The sequence below is a fragment of the Pogonomyrmex barbatus genome, unplaced genomic scaffold, assembly GCF_055798465.1.
Source record: "Pogonomyrmex barbatus isolate J1 unplaced genomic scaffold, ASM5579846v1 scaffold3, whole genome shotgun sequence".
NCBI lineage: Eukaryota > Metazoa > Arthropoda > Insecta > Hymenoptera > Formicidae > Pogonomyrmex > Pogonomyrmex barbatus.
The window spans coordinates 8,231,711-8,248,931 of record NW_028297127.1 but is presented as its reverse complement, the minus strand read 5'-3'; the positions used below and the strand labels follow the sequence as shown (position 1 = coordinate 8,248,931).

Sequence of the window (17,221 nt, the reverse complement as noted above, 5' to 3'; positions counted from 1 at the left end):
ATGAAAAACTTATTCTTTAAAAAAAATCCACTCAGATTATCACAGCATTTAACACAATTTAATTTAATCATAATTTTTGTGGCATTTTACACAAAAATTTAATGAAGCACTCCAGAATTCTCGTAAAACGGTATAAGTTTCTGATTAAATATATTTTAATGATATCCGTTATACTTTTTTCATTCTTCTAGAATTATATCATATGATGATTTTGTGCATTTTAATGTGCATGTTAATAATAATTCTGAAGTATATTATGATGTACATTGAAACATCAATAGCTACTATTCTATTATTATCTGTACTAATCTATTATTATCGTTAGATTTTAGAAATGAACAGTTACGTAATTTTTAATTTAATTATTTTTCGATTCTTTTAAACAGGCATTATGTAATTTATTAATTTTTAGTTATCGCGTTCTTTCTAATTTATTTTGACGTGAGGAAAAAGCTTTTACATATTTTTGTCGTTTTTTGGCGAATAAAAGAGTCATGCCCCTAATGAAATATTTTTATTTTGCAGAACATTAATTACGTGATAAATCTTAGAAAGGACCAGAAATGTTAAAAGATGTAACACGTACATCCTCAGAAAAGCAAAAGACTCTGTTTTCTCCCTCTTGTGATTTATTATTTCGCTGTATAAATCGCGACGTAACACGCTATGTTTTACGTTAAACCGCACCCGTAATTATGGTGAGAATTACGGATAACACGAGTTGTTGCCGAGTAGGTTTATTTTTTGTTACGTCATATATCGCGCGATCGCGGTGAAAAAAAATTATCGCGTTGTCGATGAAACATTCCAGTTCCGCAAAATCGCTAATTGGATAGTAAATATCACGCTAATAAAGGCGAAGCAATACCATAATTCGTCTTAAAGAGACGAATTAGACGCGGTGCAGAGATGGGTATTTACGAACGACGAATCTCATTTCTCGCACGGAGACTGTCGGAGCAGTGTCGCTTTGTGAAGTGCAGTAGAGCCTAATATGCTCTTAATTACACGACGTCGTGTTATGGTACAAGTTACCAATATAATACAAACCACTTTCAAACGGCTGTAGGGATCCAGAATTACCTTTCATTAATCTACGCGACCGAACATAGTTTCCCATATTTCTCGAATCCCTGAGGCGCAGCAATTATTTCGTTTGACGTATGACTATTAATAATTGTTGACGACAAGTGGGATTTGAGTATGAGCGGAATTCACGAAACGCGGTCAATTGTCAGACATGCTTCAATTTTCCATAATAATGTCATTACAATTTTATGAAAAAAAAGCGGGACAGATTTTCCGACAATCCGATGAATGACAATTTTTCACAATTTTCCACAATCTGTATGTACATATATGTATATAGATCACCTTGCGATCAATTGATTACAGCGATGATATTTCTCATCACTAAATAAATAATAAAAATATGAAAAATACATTACAAAGACCTTTAGTAAATTAACAGTATACTGTATACAGCTATAAAAAAAAGATAAAAAGATGACGTTAAGTACGCGCGCCTCACATTGTTTTAAAAGAATATAAAAGAATAAAACTAACATATCATTAAAGTTACAAAAATTTGTATAATTTATATAAATGCCTTAATTTTTTATGAATATAATTTTTTATGAGGAAGATATGAAAAATAGTCCCAACTATTAATATCGATATTAAAACAAATGTTTGTCTATATGGAAAATATGTAAATATCTTTTGTAAAACAATGTAGCGCGTGTAGTTATAAGACATAGCTTATTTTCTACACATACATATAAAATTGGTCCCGAGATGAAGCATCTATTTAAACTCGAGTATTCTCGTAATAATTAACTTTCACAAAAGCTATGTCATAAACGGGCTCGTAATTATCCGCACGAGATAATTACAAAATAATGCTTATTCGCGATATTAAATCTACCGTAAGTTATTGAACAAAATCGCGATATTGCACGATTCTTCAGTGACCAGAAGAATTTATTAGGGACTTAAGCTTTTTTTTAAAATGTTCCGTAATAGGAGGTCTCTTCGAGACCCTTGGAAAGAGGAATATCATTCTTTACGATTAAGGGATCATAATTTTTTTTTCAGGGAACGTTATTATCATCGCTTCGACCCTTTGCCCACGACTTAGGCCGTTGCCAGCGACACCAACCAATGTTTTCCTAGGTGGTCTGGCTACAGCTGATCTTCTGTTAATTATATTCTGTATACCCGTAAAGGTAAGTAATATAAGTATATTCTTTAAGTTGGATCCAAAGCAAATAAGCAAACACGAACGAGCAACTTGCTTCTATGAATATAAATGGCATTGTGGTATTAGCGATTACTTACTGAAACAAGGTATTCATTCGCATTTGTTCGCGAATTTCATTCGTTCGCTTTCACTTAGGATTTAGTTTAACATCACAGAGATGACGAGAACAACTTCTATACGTAATCGCTCGTAATGACGACTCCTTATTTGCATCACATTCGCATTCACATTAATCTATCGCATTGAAATGTTCATGCAAAAATATTAGCACATACCTCAGTATTGACTATTATTTCTCTAATTTTCTTATATGTATTCTTTATATGTTTTCTTATATGTTTTCTTACATGTATATTTTTTCATACGTATACGTTACAGAATATATGAGAAAAAAATTAATAAAAATTAATATATAATAAATAATAAAAATATATAAAATTATATTTATATTTTTAGAATTTAATCTTATTCTTTCATATTACTAGAATTACATTTTTTTTCAATAAAACTTTTTTTGTTTTTCTCGAAATATTTGTGAAAAGAAGTAATAATATATTAATCTAAATTTTTAATTATTCCTTCAAAATGTAAATTTTTTTCCAAGGCAAAGATAAATTATATTTTCAAATAAATAAGATTCAATAAGTAATTAATTAATAAGATTATATAAGTAATTAATCATTCAAATATTTACATAAAATAAAAGAAAAAAAATATATTGGGTAATTACGTGTAACAAGAAAAATTTGGTTTTAATAATATATTTATAAGAATTAAAATTTTGTAAGAATAAATTATATGCATATTATATATCGTCACAGTTAAGATGGTCCGCCGGAATTCATTTATTAACATATATTAGCATAATTGTCGTGAATCGTTAACTTGATGATTTTTTTTTCAAGGAGAAATCATATCTCTCTAAAAAAAAGTTATTCAAATATCAAAATCTCTGGTTAAAAATCAGAAAGATGGCAACTGTGGTCATTAATACATTTTGTACATACTTTTCTGTATAAAAAAAAAATCAGATATAGAGAAGTGTTAGCTAAAAAATTCTGAAGATTTATCCAAAAAGCTAGAGTCTTTGGCCGAAAATCAATATGGCGATATGTGTATATAATATACATTTACGATAATGAGACGAACAATCGATAATAATAATCCTTTTTTTACTTGAATTAAAATATTTGACACGCATATTATTTTATAACATACATATTTTCAATATTTTACGGAGTGGTTTATTGAGTATGTTAAGTATTTATGGAAATACTTGGCTAGCACACGATGTTTAGCGTTTGTGTTTGAATGTGTATAGCGCCCTGTATAAACAAGGTCGGAATGGAATATACATACGTGGTGCTGCTTAAACAAGGCCAGCATACCTATCATTCGAACACTGACTACTGATCGAACGAGCAACGACACGAACCGTTCCACGTGTATTTCTTGTTGTGAGAAAAAGAGTCGTCGAAAATACGCGTAATCGCGAACACGCGATTATTCCCTTCTAAAAAAGGTTATCATTAGTTATTCTCTTACTCTAATTAGTTATTCTCTCACTCTCCGTTTTTTTTTAAAGAATTATTATTATGTAATTAGTCATTTACAACCCATGATTTTTTAGCTCTCAACTCTTTTAAGCCTGTTTAGTTATCAATTTAAAGATATTTCATGCGATTTATTTACATATATAGACATCAAAACGGTAGAATTATAAATTATAAATTATTATTTTGTAAAATATTTTTACGACGAAAATTTTTTTTAAATGATACTTGAATATCGATATATCATTGTACTTTGGACAGCAGATTTGAATAATATTTTTGATGTGAATTTGACATGGAAATCGAACGGATATAGGCAGAATGTAATTGCTATTTGTCACTTCGAGATAAGTGGATAAAGATTCTTTTTTTATAATCACATTTAAATAGAAAATTGTAAATTGTTACTCTGTATAATATTTGCGGGCAAAAATCTTTTTTTTACAATAATACCGATATATCATCGCGCTTTGGATTTTTTGTGGATTTGAATGATATTGATTTAGCAAATAGAATGTAATAATTACTCGTTGAGTGATGCAAATGTCTCGAGTAATTCAAGCAACAAAGATCCGTAATATATTGATCATTTACAAATAATTAGTTGAGATCACAAGAAAAATGTTTGGAATAATAATTTGTCAGGCAGTATTTCTTAACAATAACGACATGACGTTGACATGCGTTGTTCGATACTTGTTTTGTATACTGTATTTACCGAAGGCCGCTTTTTCGTTATCATTCACGAGGCGAGAGATAGACATATATCCGTGTACTTCGCATTATTTGTTTTTGATATTTGTTTTTTGTGATGATTTGTAAAATAATCGCGAGTGTTGAGGGTGGATCATAGTTTTGTAATTGACTAGTATGAATCCTTTTACACTGTTCATGTAATTTATTGTATGTATAGTAATTATACGCGAATCGATACGAATTGATATGATAAATATCGAACAACGCATCGATACGACTGATTTGCGGCGATTTACGTCTTTTGATTTCGTAAAAAAAAAAAAAATCGCTCCGCTGGCAAATTGACACAAACAATATTGTAACTAATGCGAATTTGATGAATCTATTCATTCATTATTCATGAATTTTATATGAATAGTGAGTTGTGAATCGTGAATACAAATAGCGCATTAGTCTGGCGTTAGTTTTACTCTTGAAATTGTAACAAATTCTGATGCGCATCGCGTGCGATTAACGTTGAGAACGCGAAATATCGCGCGACAATCGTATTCTAGTGATCTGTTCTACGCGATCGTAATTAATTTGTGCTTTCGCGAATGAGTGTTACATGTGAGTGCCACGAAGAAATCTGAGAAAAGGAGGAGTCCTAGGAGACGTTGGCGGAGCAACGACAAAGTGAGTAATACTACATCTTATTAATTAATAATAATTAATCATTAATTATCTGCCAAATTAATAATTTACTTTCTTTTATTTCAGTTATTTATTTAAATGTTTTATATAAAAAGTAAGAGGAAAAAACTTTTATTTATAGAATTTCACGAAAGTTTTTGTAAGCGTTACAAAAATGTTGTCAAGTTTACAAAAATATTGTATTTAGAAGCTATGTAATTATTTCGTTAGCTATGTATTTATTTTTGCAAATTAAAGAATTAAGTGCGTAATATTTATTTTATTATAATTGCTATAATTTAGATGTATGTTTGTATTTTATAGATCAATTGTATAACTGTGTATCGTATCGGTAAGTGTCAAATCAGCTTTCGTATAATGGATCTGTGAGTATTACTAATAAATCCTGTATTACTAATAACTTTGATAGATCTATTACTTTGAAATGGATGGGCTAGAACAGATTAAGTCAATATTTAACATGGGATTAATTATGTATAATTATTCATCGAATACTATCTATAGAGAGATAAGATTTTCTGGAAACGTAATGTTGAGGGAAATCATACGGATATATTGGTAATACTGTATAATTTGATATAATATTAGATACATTATAATTAACTAAATTTTCTATTTTATTATAGAAAAATAATAAAAAATGAGAATTAGGAAAAAAGAAATTAAAATTAGAATTAAAGTAAATTATATCTCTATTATTGATTTATATTATTAATATAAGGTCTTTAATTAAATTTCTTCATGTTTTCATATTTTACAGATGTTGCAGATATAAAATAAAATGTTCATGTATTATATTTGAGAAATAAAAATAACAACAATCTATAAATCGCAATACGGATATATCATTAATGTTTCCATGTTTTTTCTCTTTATTTTTTTCTTATTTTTTTTTCAAGATTTGCATTTGGTTTCTCTATTCTAGGATTAAAAAATTAAATTAATAGAAATAATTCTTTACATATATATACATACATATGTCAACAGTACTTAAATAAAAGAAAAATAGGAAATGTGTTTTATGATCATATAATTTATTGCCGCATATTACAACTAATTTATGTAGTATAAAATGCACACTAATTATTAATTTTATTAATTTTCATTGCGCGCGTCTAATGTTTTATATATCCTGTCCATTTATATATTTATTTATAATTTGATTTTATATTATTTAGGGCAATATAAAATAAAGTTAAATTAAAATATTTCGTTATGAAATAAAAAATTTTTTTATAATTTAAACACTTTCGAAATTTCAATATTTTTGTATCGGGATTTTTAATTTTATTCATGATTTTCTATATAAGTAAAATTTATAATTTGAAAGTAACTTATTTTAAAGTAATACAATTTTTTAAATATATTTTTCATTAATATAACATTATAATAAACTTATATCTGATATTTCTTTCTTAAGCACGCGATATATAAACTATATAAATTATTTTTAGATAGATACTATATAATGAATATCATTATTTTATATTATTCGTAATAAGTGGTAACATGGACGCTGATGAAAATGCAATGAGATTAAACTTCGTTCTGATAATTTCGATAAAATTAATCAAGTAGAATCAACGCATTAGCTAGTGGTTATTACATATATCTCTTCTCGCACCAGTAATAACAAATTATTATAGCAGCTTGTTCTCCATTATGCGGTTGTCGTATCGTGCTAACAATACAAAAACATGTCGACATATAGCAGATTTTATCGTTTAGTTAGTTTATTGTCGTGATAAAATAACTGAAAGTTTGCCGTTACGGTGCACTGTTAATATATGCGTGGAATCGGCTTTTGTACTCTTACCAATTTCCTCTGCATTGGTATGTAATAATTTACATGTATGTTAGTTTACTTCGAATAAATAAAATTAACAAGTATAATAAAAGCAGAAAATTCGTAATCAAACATCAAAATCGAACGTTATACAGGACCATTGATAATAGACGTATTTGACGTATTGATGTATATGTGAAATATTAAATATCAAAATAATATTTCTCGCTCATTATTTTAAACAAGGCAAAAATAAAATAATACAATCACCAATTAAATAAAAATATTTAAATATAAAAATATGTTTATGTGGAAAGAACAGTTTTATTAAATATAAATCTGAAAAATAACTTTGTTAGATCATCAAAATAATTATGTAGTTCAAATTATTTGCTAGAATATATAAAAGTTTTGCGTTTAAGTATTATCATATTTAAATATCATATAATAATTTCGATGACTCAACAAAATTATTTTTCAGATTTGTATTTAGCTAAATTTTTAGATCTTACAGCAAAATTGTTCTTTCCATGTGTATTTTTTAAATTTGATTCCATTAAATATTCTTTTATAAATAATTTAGTTATTTTTTTGTGTATAAATAATTATATAAGATTGTACTCTTCTGCGTGCGTATATCTTCAATCTTTGATTAGTAAAGTAATTATTTCAATTTATTAGAAATTGTTAGACAATTAAATCTTGATTATCTGATTTACTTGTACTAATGTACTTATATTTCGCAACTTAATTCTGCGTTCCGTTTTATTTCTTTATTCTTTCGTCATGTGAGCGCTGGACGATCCAGCACTTTACGAATCTAAGCCCTGCAAGATTCGTAACCTCGTGTGTTTTCTCACGGAATGAAAATAAAGTACTGTCAGATTCTAAAATTACGTTGCTATATTCTGGTGGAGGAACGACTCCACAACGTACACTTGACGTGTTATTTGTTTATCTTATCTCATGTTCTCGGCATTTTCTCATTTACTCTTCATAAGCTTCCCGTTTTTGATCCTCACCGCACTCTAACTTGTCGATCTTATCTTCCAAGTTCAATGGATCTCCAGTAGACAAGCCGCAGTTTTGTGTTCGAGCTCGTAATCATCTTCGATGATGTAATCTGTGCATGCGCGTAGTAAAAAGAAGAAATATGCGCGAGAGAGAGAAGACTAGTATTTCTATTTTTAAGCTTTTTCAAGAAAAAAAAAAAAGAATTTAAATATGAGATTTACATACAAAAAAATTAGTTGATTTTAATTCTTTAGAAAAATATAGTAAAAATAAATTATATTTTTTGATTATATTATATGCTGTTTCGAGGCGTTTAGCTGATATAAAAATAATAGAAAAATTTAATATAAATAAAAATCCTCTTATTATAGAAAAGTAGAATCTTTAAAACGTTTGCATGAGATTCAGTCTTGTGTGGAAGCTAATTATTATTACTATGTATTATATTTAAATAATTAATTGTTGTGTATTATTGCTTATATTTTTGAATTCATTTATATTCAACTAAAAATTTAAAAAAAACACTCATTGTACATATCTCGCGAAATCCTGATGTACTTATGTTCTAGCCAACTTACAAGTTTCACATCGCATATAATTAATGACTTCCGAGAGCAATTAATTCGCGAGAGGGGAGAACTCGTGAGTTGTGTCTTGAGATGTCTCGCAAAAAGGAAGTTCTCGCGGGAAGACAAATTTGTTGGGCTCCGCAATTTGATTGTTAACCATTTGTCATTTGCACGGATACTTGCACGCGTACATTGACACGTCGTGGCTTTTCTACGCGCGGGACAACCGCAAAGTAACGATCGTCCTCATTATCGACGAAAACTAAAACGAAGAGATCGGTTGTTCGAAGGTTCGTTATGAAATCGAGAGAATTTTTGTTGCTTTGCTCATGACAACAATTTAACCTTTATACTCGAGCTGTGCATCGACAATTCGGGTTAATTAACCTTGGATTAATTATTCCGCTGTCTGTTTTTAGATTGCAAATCCCATTTGCAATACGAACAAATTGAGTTAACGAGAGTTGTCGTTAATCGACCGGTTGGTGCAATCGGGCTTAAATAAGCTTTGGCGTAAAACAGGAAAGTGACAACGAACGCGATGGGAAAACCGAACGAGTACTCAGCGCAAATTGGATATCTCTGAAGTTTTTTCCAACTTTATTAGCAAAGATAAAGTTAAATGGAATAATATATATACATATGCGTTTAACGAATACGATATTGTCAGAGATTATATAAGAGCTCGATGATTAATTTTTATTCTGTCGTTATCATTATCTCGCTTCATTGATCTTAAATCATCATCTTTGATTGCGCAAAATTTAAAAAAATAATAATAGCGTGTTTGATTGCAATTTGATCTTTTGATCTTGATTAATGCCATTATAGCGCACTTCCTGTACTCGTTGTTTTCATTTTTCCTTTTCCTAACGCGTCCTATGTCTATTTGAATACCGGAAATGCACTATGATGGCATAACCTGGATCAAAACCCATTGCAATCGAAACTAAGTATCATATTTGTTTCGTTGATATAAAAATCCTTACGTTTAATCATTGAATATTTAACAGTTTTTGATTCTTAATTTTTTTTTACATTCTCAGAGTGTACTTTATTCTTAAAATATATGAAAGTATAAATTTTCTCAAGTTTTCTCAAAACTCTACACAAATTGATGTACTTTGTCCTTCTCCCTCTGGCTAAGCTGTATCAAAAATATAGGTACGATTCTAGGATAATCTGCTTTGATAAAGTAAAAAGATTTTTTTTCTACACGTCTACGTGTTCAGAAAATAAAAGAGGGCTGTACGCATATCTTCTATAGCGCGGTCTTCCTTTCGGTGACAGGAAAATATGGCAAGAGCACACTGAAATGGATGAAATATGGTGTATGGGTATATGTGTATGCCAATTCTGTACCATATGAAACCGCGAGCGTGTGGCATAAATTCTCCTGAACGACAGTTAAATTTTATTGCAGTTCCGTTTGTTTTTTGACTCCCAGCTGAGTCGTCGAATAACGGAGATGAAAATTTGCTCAGGGAAAGTGATGGAGCGACAACGTGGTGGCATCTTCAATGTTTGCAGTTGCATTCTTATTAAATTCGCATGTTCGCGCGCGTGGTTAAGAAGAAAGATTTAACTTTTCTACACTTACGTAAACTCTCAATAAAAGAGATATGGCTGTGACGTAAACGGAGGCCTGGTGTAACGAAGATAGACGTCCCATCGTGGAATCATCAATTTTGGTTTAGTTCCACCTTCCGGCCATTTTCCCGGTGCGTCGACGATAGCTTGTTGTTTTCTCTTTAACCCTCCGTATATCTTCAATCTTTGCGTTCCGACGTGGAAACTTCTTGCTAAAGATCAATTATGAAGAAGATTAATGTTGAGTTCTGGTTAATCAAAATTTATGTTTATTATAATTGTGAGAATGTATTTAAAATCAATAAATTTATTTTTAAGATTATAAAATGAGAAAATGATATTCTGAACATTTGGAATTATATTTAATATACAATGAAAAATTTGAATTAATTGGAATATTATTAAAAGTCAGGATTGATTGAAAATTTTGATAATTATTTACATTCGATAAATTTATGTGTTATAATGATATAATATTTTAAACAAAATCTTCAAAATTCTTTAAATTTTAGAAATTGCAAAATATTACTGTTTTATTAAATTTTGGAAGATAATAAAAATATTTAACGATAGATATTCAATTAATATATTGCAATTTTTATAAAATTGCAATATATTAATAGGATATTATAATTAAATATTTAACAAATTATTATTGTATAGTGTATATTATTAGTTATCATAATTAACATACAATAAACATGTTATACTAAAAAATGTTATACAGAGCATTTGTGGTATACTTTTTTCAGACTTTCATGACTTTTAAATTCAATGAATTTCAAAACATTTAGAATTATTCGAATTATTAACTCTTTTAAGATTTCTAAAATGAATATCATTATTTCGGATACGTTTTTGAGATACCAAAGAATTTAAATATTGATACGAATGCGTGTAAACGGGCAATAAATAATGGCAGCTGCTTTTTATCGCTTGTATATTACATATATATATAGTACGTACGTTTAGATAGCCTAATCGTGAAATGCCGTTGTTTATGTTCAACATTTCTGGTCTACTTAGACTTGCTATAATATTTTATCGAGCCGACCACCTCCACCAATGAAACGTGATTCTTAACATTTAATTTTATTGAATGATTGCTCACACTTAACCCCAATACCTTCGCTACGATATACGCAATGCCCCGGAAATCACCTATTCCCCCGTTAATAGATTGTTTGAGAAGTTTAGGACTCTGGGCCTAACTTAACTTCTTACCTAACATCGAATGTCCAAATTTTTATTGGTACGAGGTACTTAGGTACTTAAAGCTGCAATTGAAAGTCGATTAATATAAATTCAACTTTAAACAAAGTCTTTAAAGTTTTATTAATTGTTTAAAAAAAAGTTTTTTAAGAATATTTTTATTGTTGTTCCAAAATTTTATTCATAATTAAATATTTTGAAATATTAAAATGTTTATAAAACTTTTTTTGATTTGTACTACAGTTAAAATGCTTCTATTGTTCGTTGTCGACAGGAGAAGTACTTTTAGTGACTTTTAATATTGGTTAAGTTACTTCTATTCTCATAGATAAATAGCGAAAAAAGATTGATTTAATGGCAGGTAGGTTATACTGACGATTGAAAAGTGTATGATTATTCTCTGAGAATTAGCATCCCGATCCGCCACGTCACGTTGCACCCGCGCGCTCTTCAACGAGACATGAAAATCAAGTGCTTCGGAAAATCGATATCACATGCATATCAAATGAAACATTTTGGCATCCATTAGATCCATTTAATGCCTCTCGACGCGTTGGTAATATCTCGGCGGGCCGGGTATTAACATTGACGTTAGTAATGCCAGTACTTGAGTGACGTGTATTTAATGTCAATCACGTTATTGATAATCAATGTTATTAAATCTTCCATTTGTCAGCGGAAATAACGGCAGAGTATTTCTGTATAATTTTCGTTACTTTATTTTATTTCTCATATCACAAAAAGCAAAAGTACTTTAATTATATTCATATACTTTATGTACTTTACGCTTATAATAAGATTATAAAATGTGATAAAATTCAGCGGAATAAATTTATTAAACTTCAATTCTATTTCTCGCTGCATTTTTATTGCTTCTGTAAAAAGTTCTACATGCACATCTCTCGAACATACAGGACTACTCTTCCGTTATAGAAATAATCTTCTTCATTAACTTTATAACAGAAATTTTAGACATAAAATAAATTTGTTAATCCCAGATTAATGTTGTTTTCTGTGATAATTAAGAGCAGATTGACTGCTTTGTCGGAGATAATATCAAGTTTACAAACATCAAACATTAAAAAGCCAAATTGGATATTGAAATTATATAAACATCCAATTAAACCGATATATATATATATATATATATATATATATCTTTGGAAAATGAATTTATTTTATTTAGATTTATTTATAAATAAAATGAGACAGTCGATTAAAACAACAAAATAGGTAATTATTCATAAAATGTTTTTGATCTTGACTAATCTCGATTCGCCAGTAATTATACGTCGGCTTCCGTAATATGTCGTTTAAATTCGCTTGAATTATTTTTACGATTAATGATATGAATGCTATCGAGTAATATCTATGCTATTTGTTATACTCCCAATGCCACGTAGTAGGTTGTAAGAGCTGTAATTAAAAAAAAATTATTTTCCTACATTGAGGATCAAATTTGATATATAAATTTCTTTTTTAATCGAGATCGATATTATGCAATTTGTTACATTTTAAAAGCCGAAATTCATAACGCAGTAATCCAATTAAAAATGGCTATCGATATGTCTCATACTCTACGTTTCCCAGTTAATTGAATAACCTGGTTATGATTGATGAGTAACCTTCGTGAATATGCGTCAGTTGCGGTTGCATCTGTTAAAACAGCTCAAAGAGCTGTTATCTGTCAGAAAACTATCTTTCTGATCGCTTTATCTATGATTAATTTGCATAATTATCTTCTTATATTATTAATAACATAATTAATATATAAGAAGATATTATACCTACTTGATTAATTTTTAATGGCAGTATTTTTAACTAATAAATACAAATCGAAATCTTTTCTTATCAGAATTGTCAAAAAATTCACGTTTTCATTGTAATTTTAAAATTTTTGTAAAATAAGATTTTTTTGTCTTTGTTAAAATGCCATTCAATTAAAATTTTTTTAAGTTATTTGAATATTATTTTATTACCTATTTTCTTTTCTGAATTCGAGAAGCCATTCGTTTTTTTCATAAATTTCTTAAAAAATCACTGATCAGTGAACTCGGTATTTTTGCCGAAAAAAAGTAATTCCCGAGAATCAATGAAAAAAAAATCATAAAAAAATAATATGTATAATGAATATATAAAAAAATATACGTTTTTTGCGATTAAATTTGGACTCGAATTTCACATGCGTGTTTGGGATTTTGGGGAAACTACTGTCTCGTATTTTGATTGCAACAAGTCTACTGATCCGTGCGTAAGCGAAAATAGTAGTTTGGGATTATTATTGGGGTAGAATAGATCCTTTGACTACACCTTGGGCTATTTTGAACTTCCGGATTATCTGTAAACAGTGCAAAATAAACAGAGTGTGAAATACATCACTTCTGGCTTGCTGCGCTCGCGAATATCGCATCTGTACGACATTTGTACATGTGATGAACGAGATACATTACGCCGTACGATGGTCGACTATCCCACATAATACGAGATGTTCGTGACGAATTTATGGTCCGTACCCTTTACTGCCAATGTGCAAATGAACGTAATGTACATGGTAGCCACTCGATTTCGCTTCGCGCGCTGCTGCTCAATGAGCACGTGCACCTGTTGCACGTGCATAAAGTTGCTTCTTCTTGGACTATACATCGCAATGTTTTTATCGGATTCGATTCTAACTGCGGATAGGTCTTGTATCTTGTAAGGTTGTCGATGCTAGCGGTTACTTTTAACGTAGAAGATAAACTGAATTAAAATTAAAATTGAATTTTTTTTAATGCGAAACAAGAATAAAATTGTATCCTTTAATTCTACAATATTTCTCCTTGTAAAAGAGATTTTAAATAGATTTTTATTTTTGTATTTATATATATATATATATATATTACAAATTTTTCATTTTTAAGAACATAAACTGCAAGACAATATGAAAAAGTACGATTATAATTTTTAAAAGAATTTGTATATTTGCAATATTTGCGCATATATGACAGGTATAGTATGATAGATTGTTATCTATATAATAATTTAATAGTTTTCGCAGTTAAAAGAGTACAATAAAAGATTTGATATGTATTCTCTCGTGCAAAGTTATCTTCGCGTTCTTTATCTTCTACGTTCAAATATCTAGGCTATATTTCATGAGGTCTGTAATTTTCATATATTTATTGTTAAGAACTGAGACCCACTTTTGGGAGTTTGAAACATAAATTTATTGTTATTGGTTGAAGAAGGAAAGACCATTCGTTTGTGGCTGACCATATCTATATCTTTACTACTGTGAATTTTCCGCGTTTGTCCGACTTATTAATTCATCGCTCAATGCCTGTTCTATTTAGTTTCTAATCACGACTTTTTTTTTACAAACAATTTTATTTACACATTGATTTATAATATTATTCTGCTTATTTATCTACTTTACTATTACTTTGAAATATAGAGTAATCTAAGCTATTGAGATAAAAATTTGAGACATTTAAGATATTTTAACATGTTTTGTTATAGGAATTAATAATAATTTTTTTATTTTAAGAAATGCTCCAAATCTATATTACGAAAAAATATTTATACAAACTTGTAAAATTTTCACAGATTAATTTCCAAAAATTAAAAAATTGTCATATAATTTTTTTATTGTTTTAAGTTTTTATTGTTAGTATCAGACAATTAAAAGTTAAAATATTAAATAAATTTTAAAATTATTTTGACGTAAATTAATAATATTGATTTATATTTACAAAGATTTGTTAAATAGCTTTGTTAATTTGATTAAATTTATTTTATTAATTTTAAATCACAATTATTTTATTAGTTTCGAGGTGACTTCTACATAGATTTGATATCTTAGTTGGTATGAAATTTAAATTGTTCAATCACTCATTTTTTTTAACTAATTATTTTATATAATAAATATCAAATAAATATCAACATAGATCTATCATGAATTAATGGATATTCGAATGATACTTGTAAAATTCAATATAAAATCGACAGGAAAGATGTAAGATCGACGATAGACGAACATTTCCGTACTGTGCCAAGTTATTCCATCTTCCTACTTTAAGTGCATCGCGCGATAGGATATATGGACAGACAAATCGAGTTATAGCCTTGTTGCATAATTCACAATGACAACGGTTGTCCGTTGAAATAGAAGTAAGAGAAGTATGTTGTGATAAGTTCTCATGAGCAACACAAAATATGACAGAAGAGTTCAACAGAGTAGTCTTTTTTCACGTATCTTTATATACTTAAAAAAAAAATTGTTTTTTTAGAAAGGCTCACATTTTATATCTGCATACATAAATTATTTTTATAAATCGAGACTCTTCTGCAATGCATCTGTTTTTAATAACTTTTTAAAAACAATCTATCGTGATTATTTTGTATGTTGGTCACTTTGGTGTTTTGGTAAACATAAAAAATTGAAATGCCGTAAATATTTTTCTTGGATGATGAAAAAACATGATCAATAACCAAAAACATGATTAATTAACCAATCTCGGGCTCAGCCAGTGATTAAACGTATTGGGAATACTACGCGTACGTACGAACGTGCGTTTTCGTTCGTTTTTTCGAGACGCGGTCGCGAGTGCGAGTGGAAAATGGTGAATTTCGATTTAACGGTGCGTTTTTTGAGCGATTAAAGCAAGTAACCACGTTCGGTTTCGAAACATAGTTCCGCGCAAAGGTAAAAGGAATTTTTAAACATACAGCTAGCAGATACGAAGAGAGGTAGACTTGCAAGCCGCGCAACAAATATAAAATATGAAGTAAAAAAAGGAATCTTTAAGTTTAGATAATTTCATTGTTTCAGTACCTAGTTTCAATATCTTTGCTAATAAATTAATAATAATAAATATAGAGTGTCTTGAATCATTAAACTTGATAATCTATACGATCTATATAGAAATCATATACTCGTTTCAAGGGGCTTAGAGGTTTTACGTAAATCGAATAATTTATATGAATGCAAAATCTGATATTTCATTAACAACTGTGAATATTTCACCCGTAATCTCTTCGTTAAAATCAATTTTTACTTTGTTTTCTTTTACATTTTATTTTAATTTTATTCCACAAAATTTTATTTTGTTCGTGTAGCTGCATCAATAGCGAATGAAACTGCGTAGTATATTAAGTTTTAGATAATTGCGGAGCACTCTTCGATATTGCTCGTCGAGAAAGCCATTTATAGTTACTTTAATTAGCCTATTCTCATTTGCATTGTTATTTCCGTTAGGTAATAAGATTACCAAGCAAGAAATTATTTTCATCATGACGTCGACAGCAGATAGAATTGTTGTTAAGATTTTTCCATTCTTTTTTGTGTTGCACTCTACCCCTATTGCTTTTCTCTCATTCTTTCTACTTCATCGCAGCCGGGCTTTGTTCTAATGGATTCTTAATAAATTTTTAACTGTCAAGATATTTATTATTGGAATGAGAGAATTGAAATCTTTAGCAAAATTATTGCCGCCATATTTCTTTGAAGCTTATTCTTTGTCTATAATTCAACGTGTGTTTTATTTGAAATCAGAATTTTCTCTCACAGATACAGATGTATCTAGATGTTACGTTATATTGTACACTTTGATGAAGTAAATCATAATTATATTCAATAGCTGCAAAATATATTATTTCGTGGCGTATCTTCGTTCTTTTATTTTACATCTGCTAGTCACTTCAATCAGATTTCAACTGAATTGAATTTTATCCTCTTAGTTGAAAGCCATAATACACTTGTGTATTCATGAGAGTGGTTCGCAATTTATTTCGTATGAGACGTACAACCCTCAATCTCTAAACGTATCAAATAATCCAGCATCGTGCACAGACATCGATGCAGCGC

The 17,221-nt window shown here is 29.0% G+C and overlaps 1 protein-coding gene across 2 annotated transcripts in view; it reads left to right on the top strand.

Moving 5' to 3' along the window:
- Positions 1–17,221, top strand: part of LOC105427092 (QRFP-like peptide receptor) — a 79,411-nt gene that overhangs the window by 14,145 nt on the left and 48,045 nt on the right. For both annotated transcript variants that reach the window (XM_089080400.1, XM_011638669.3), the window contains one exon: positions 2,098–2,228. In XM_089080400.1, coding sequence (XP_088936526.1) covers positions 2,098–2,228 — 131 coding nt within the window. The remainder of the gene's footprint in view (positions 1–2,097; positions 2,229–17,221) is intronic.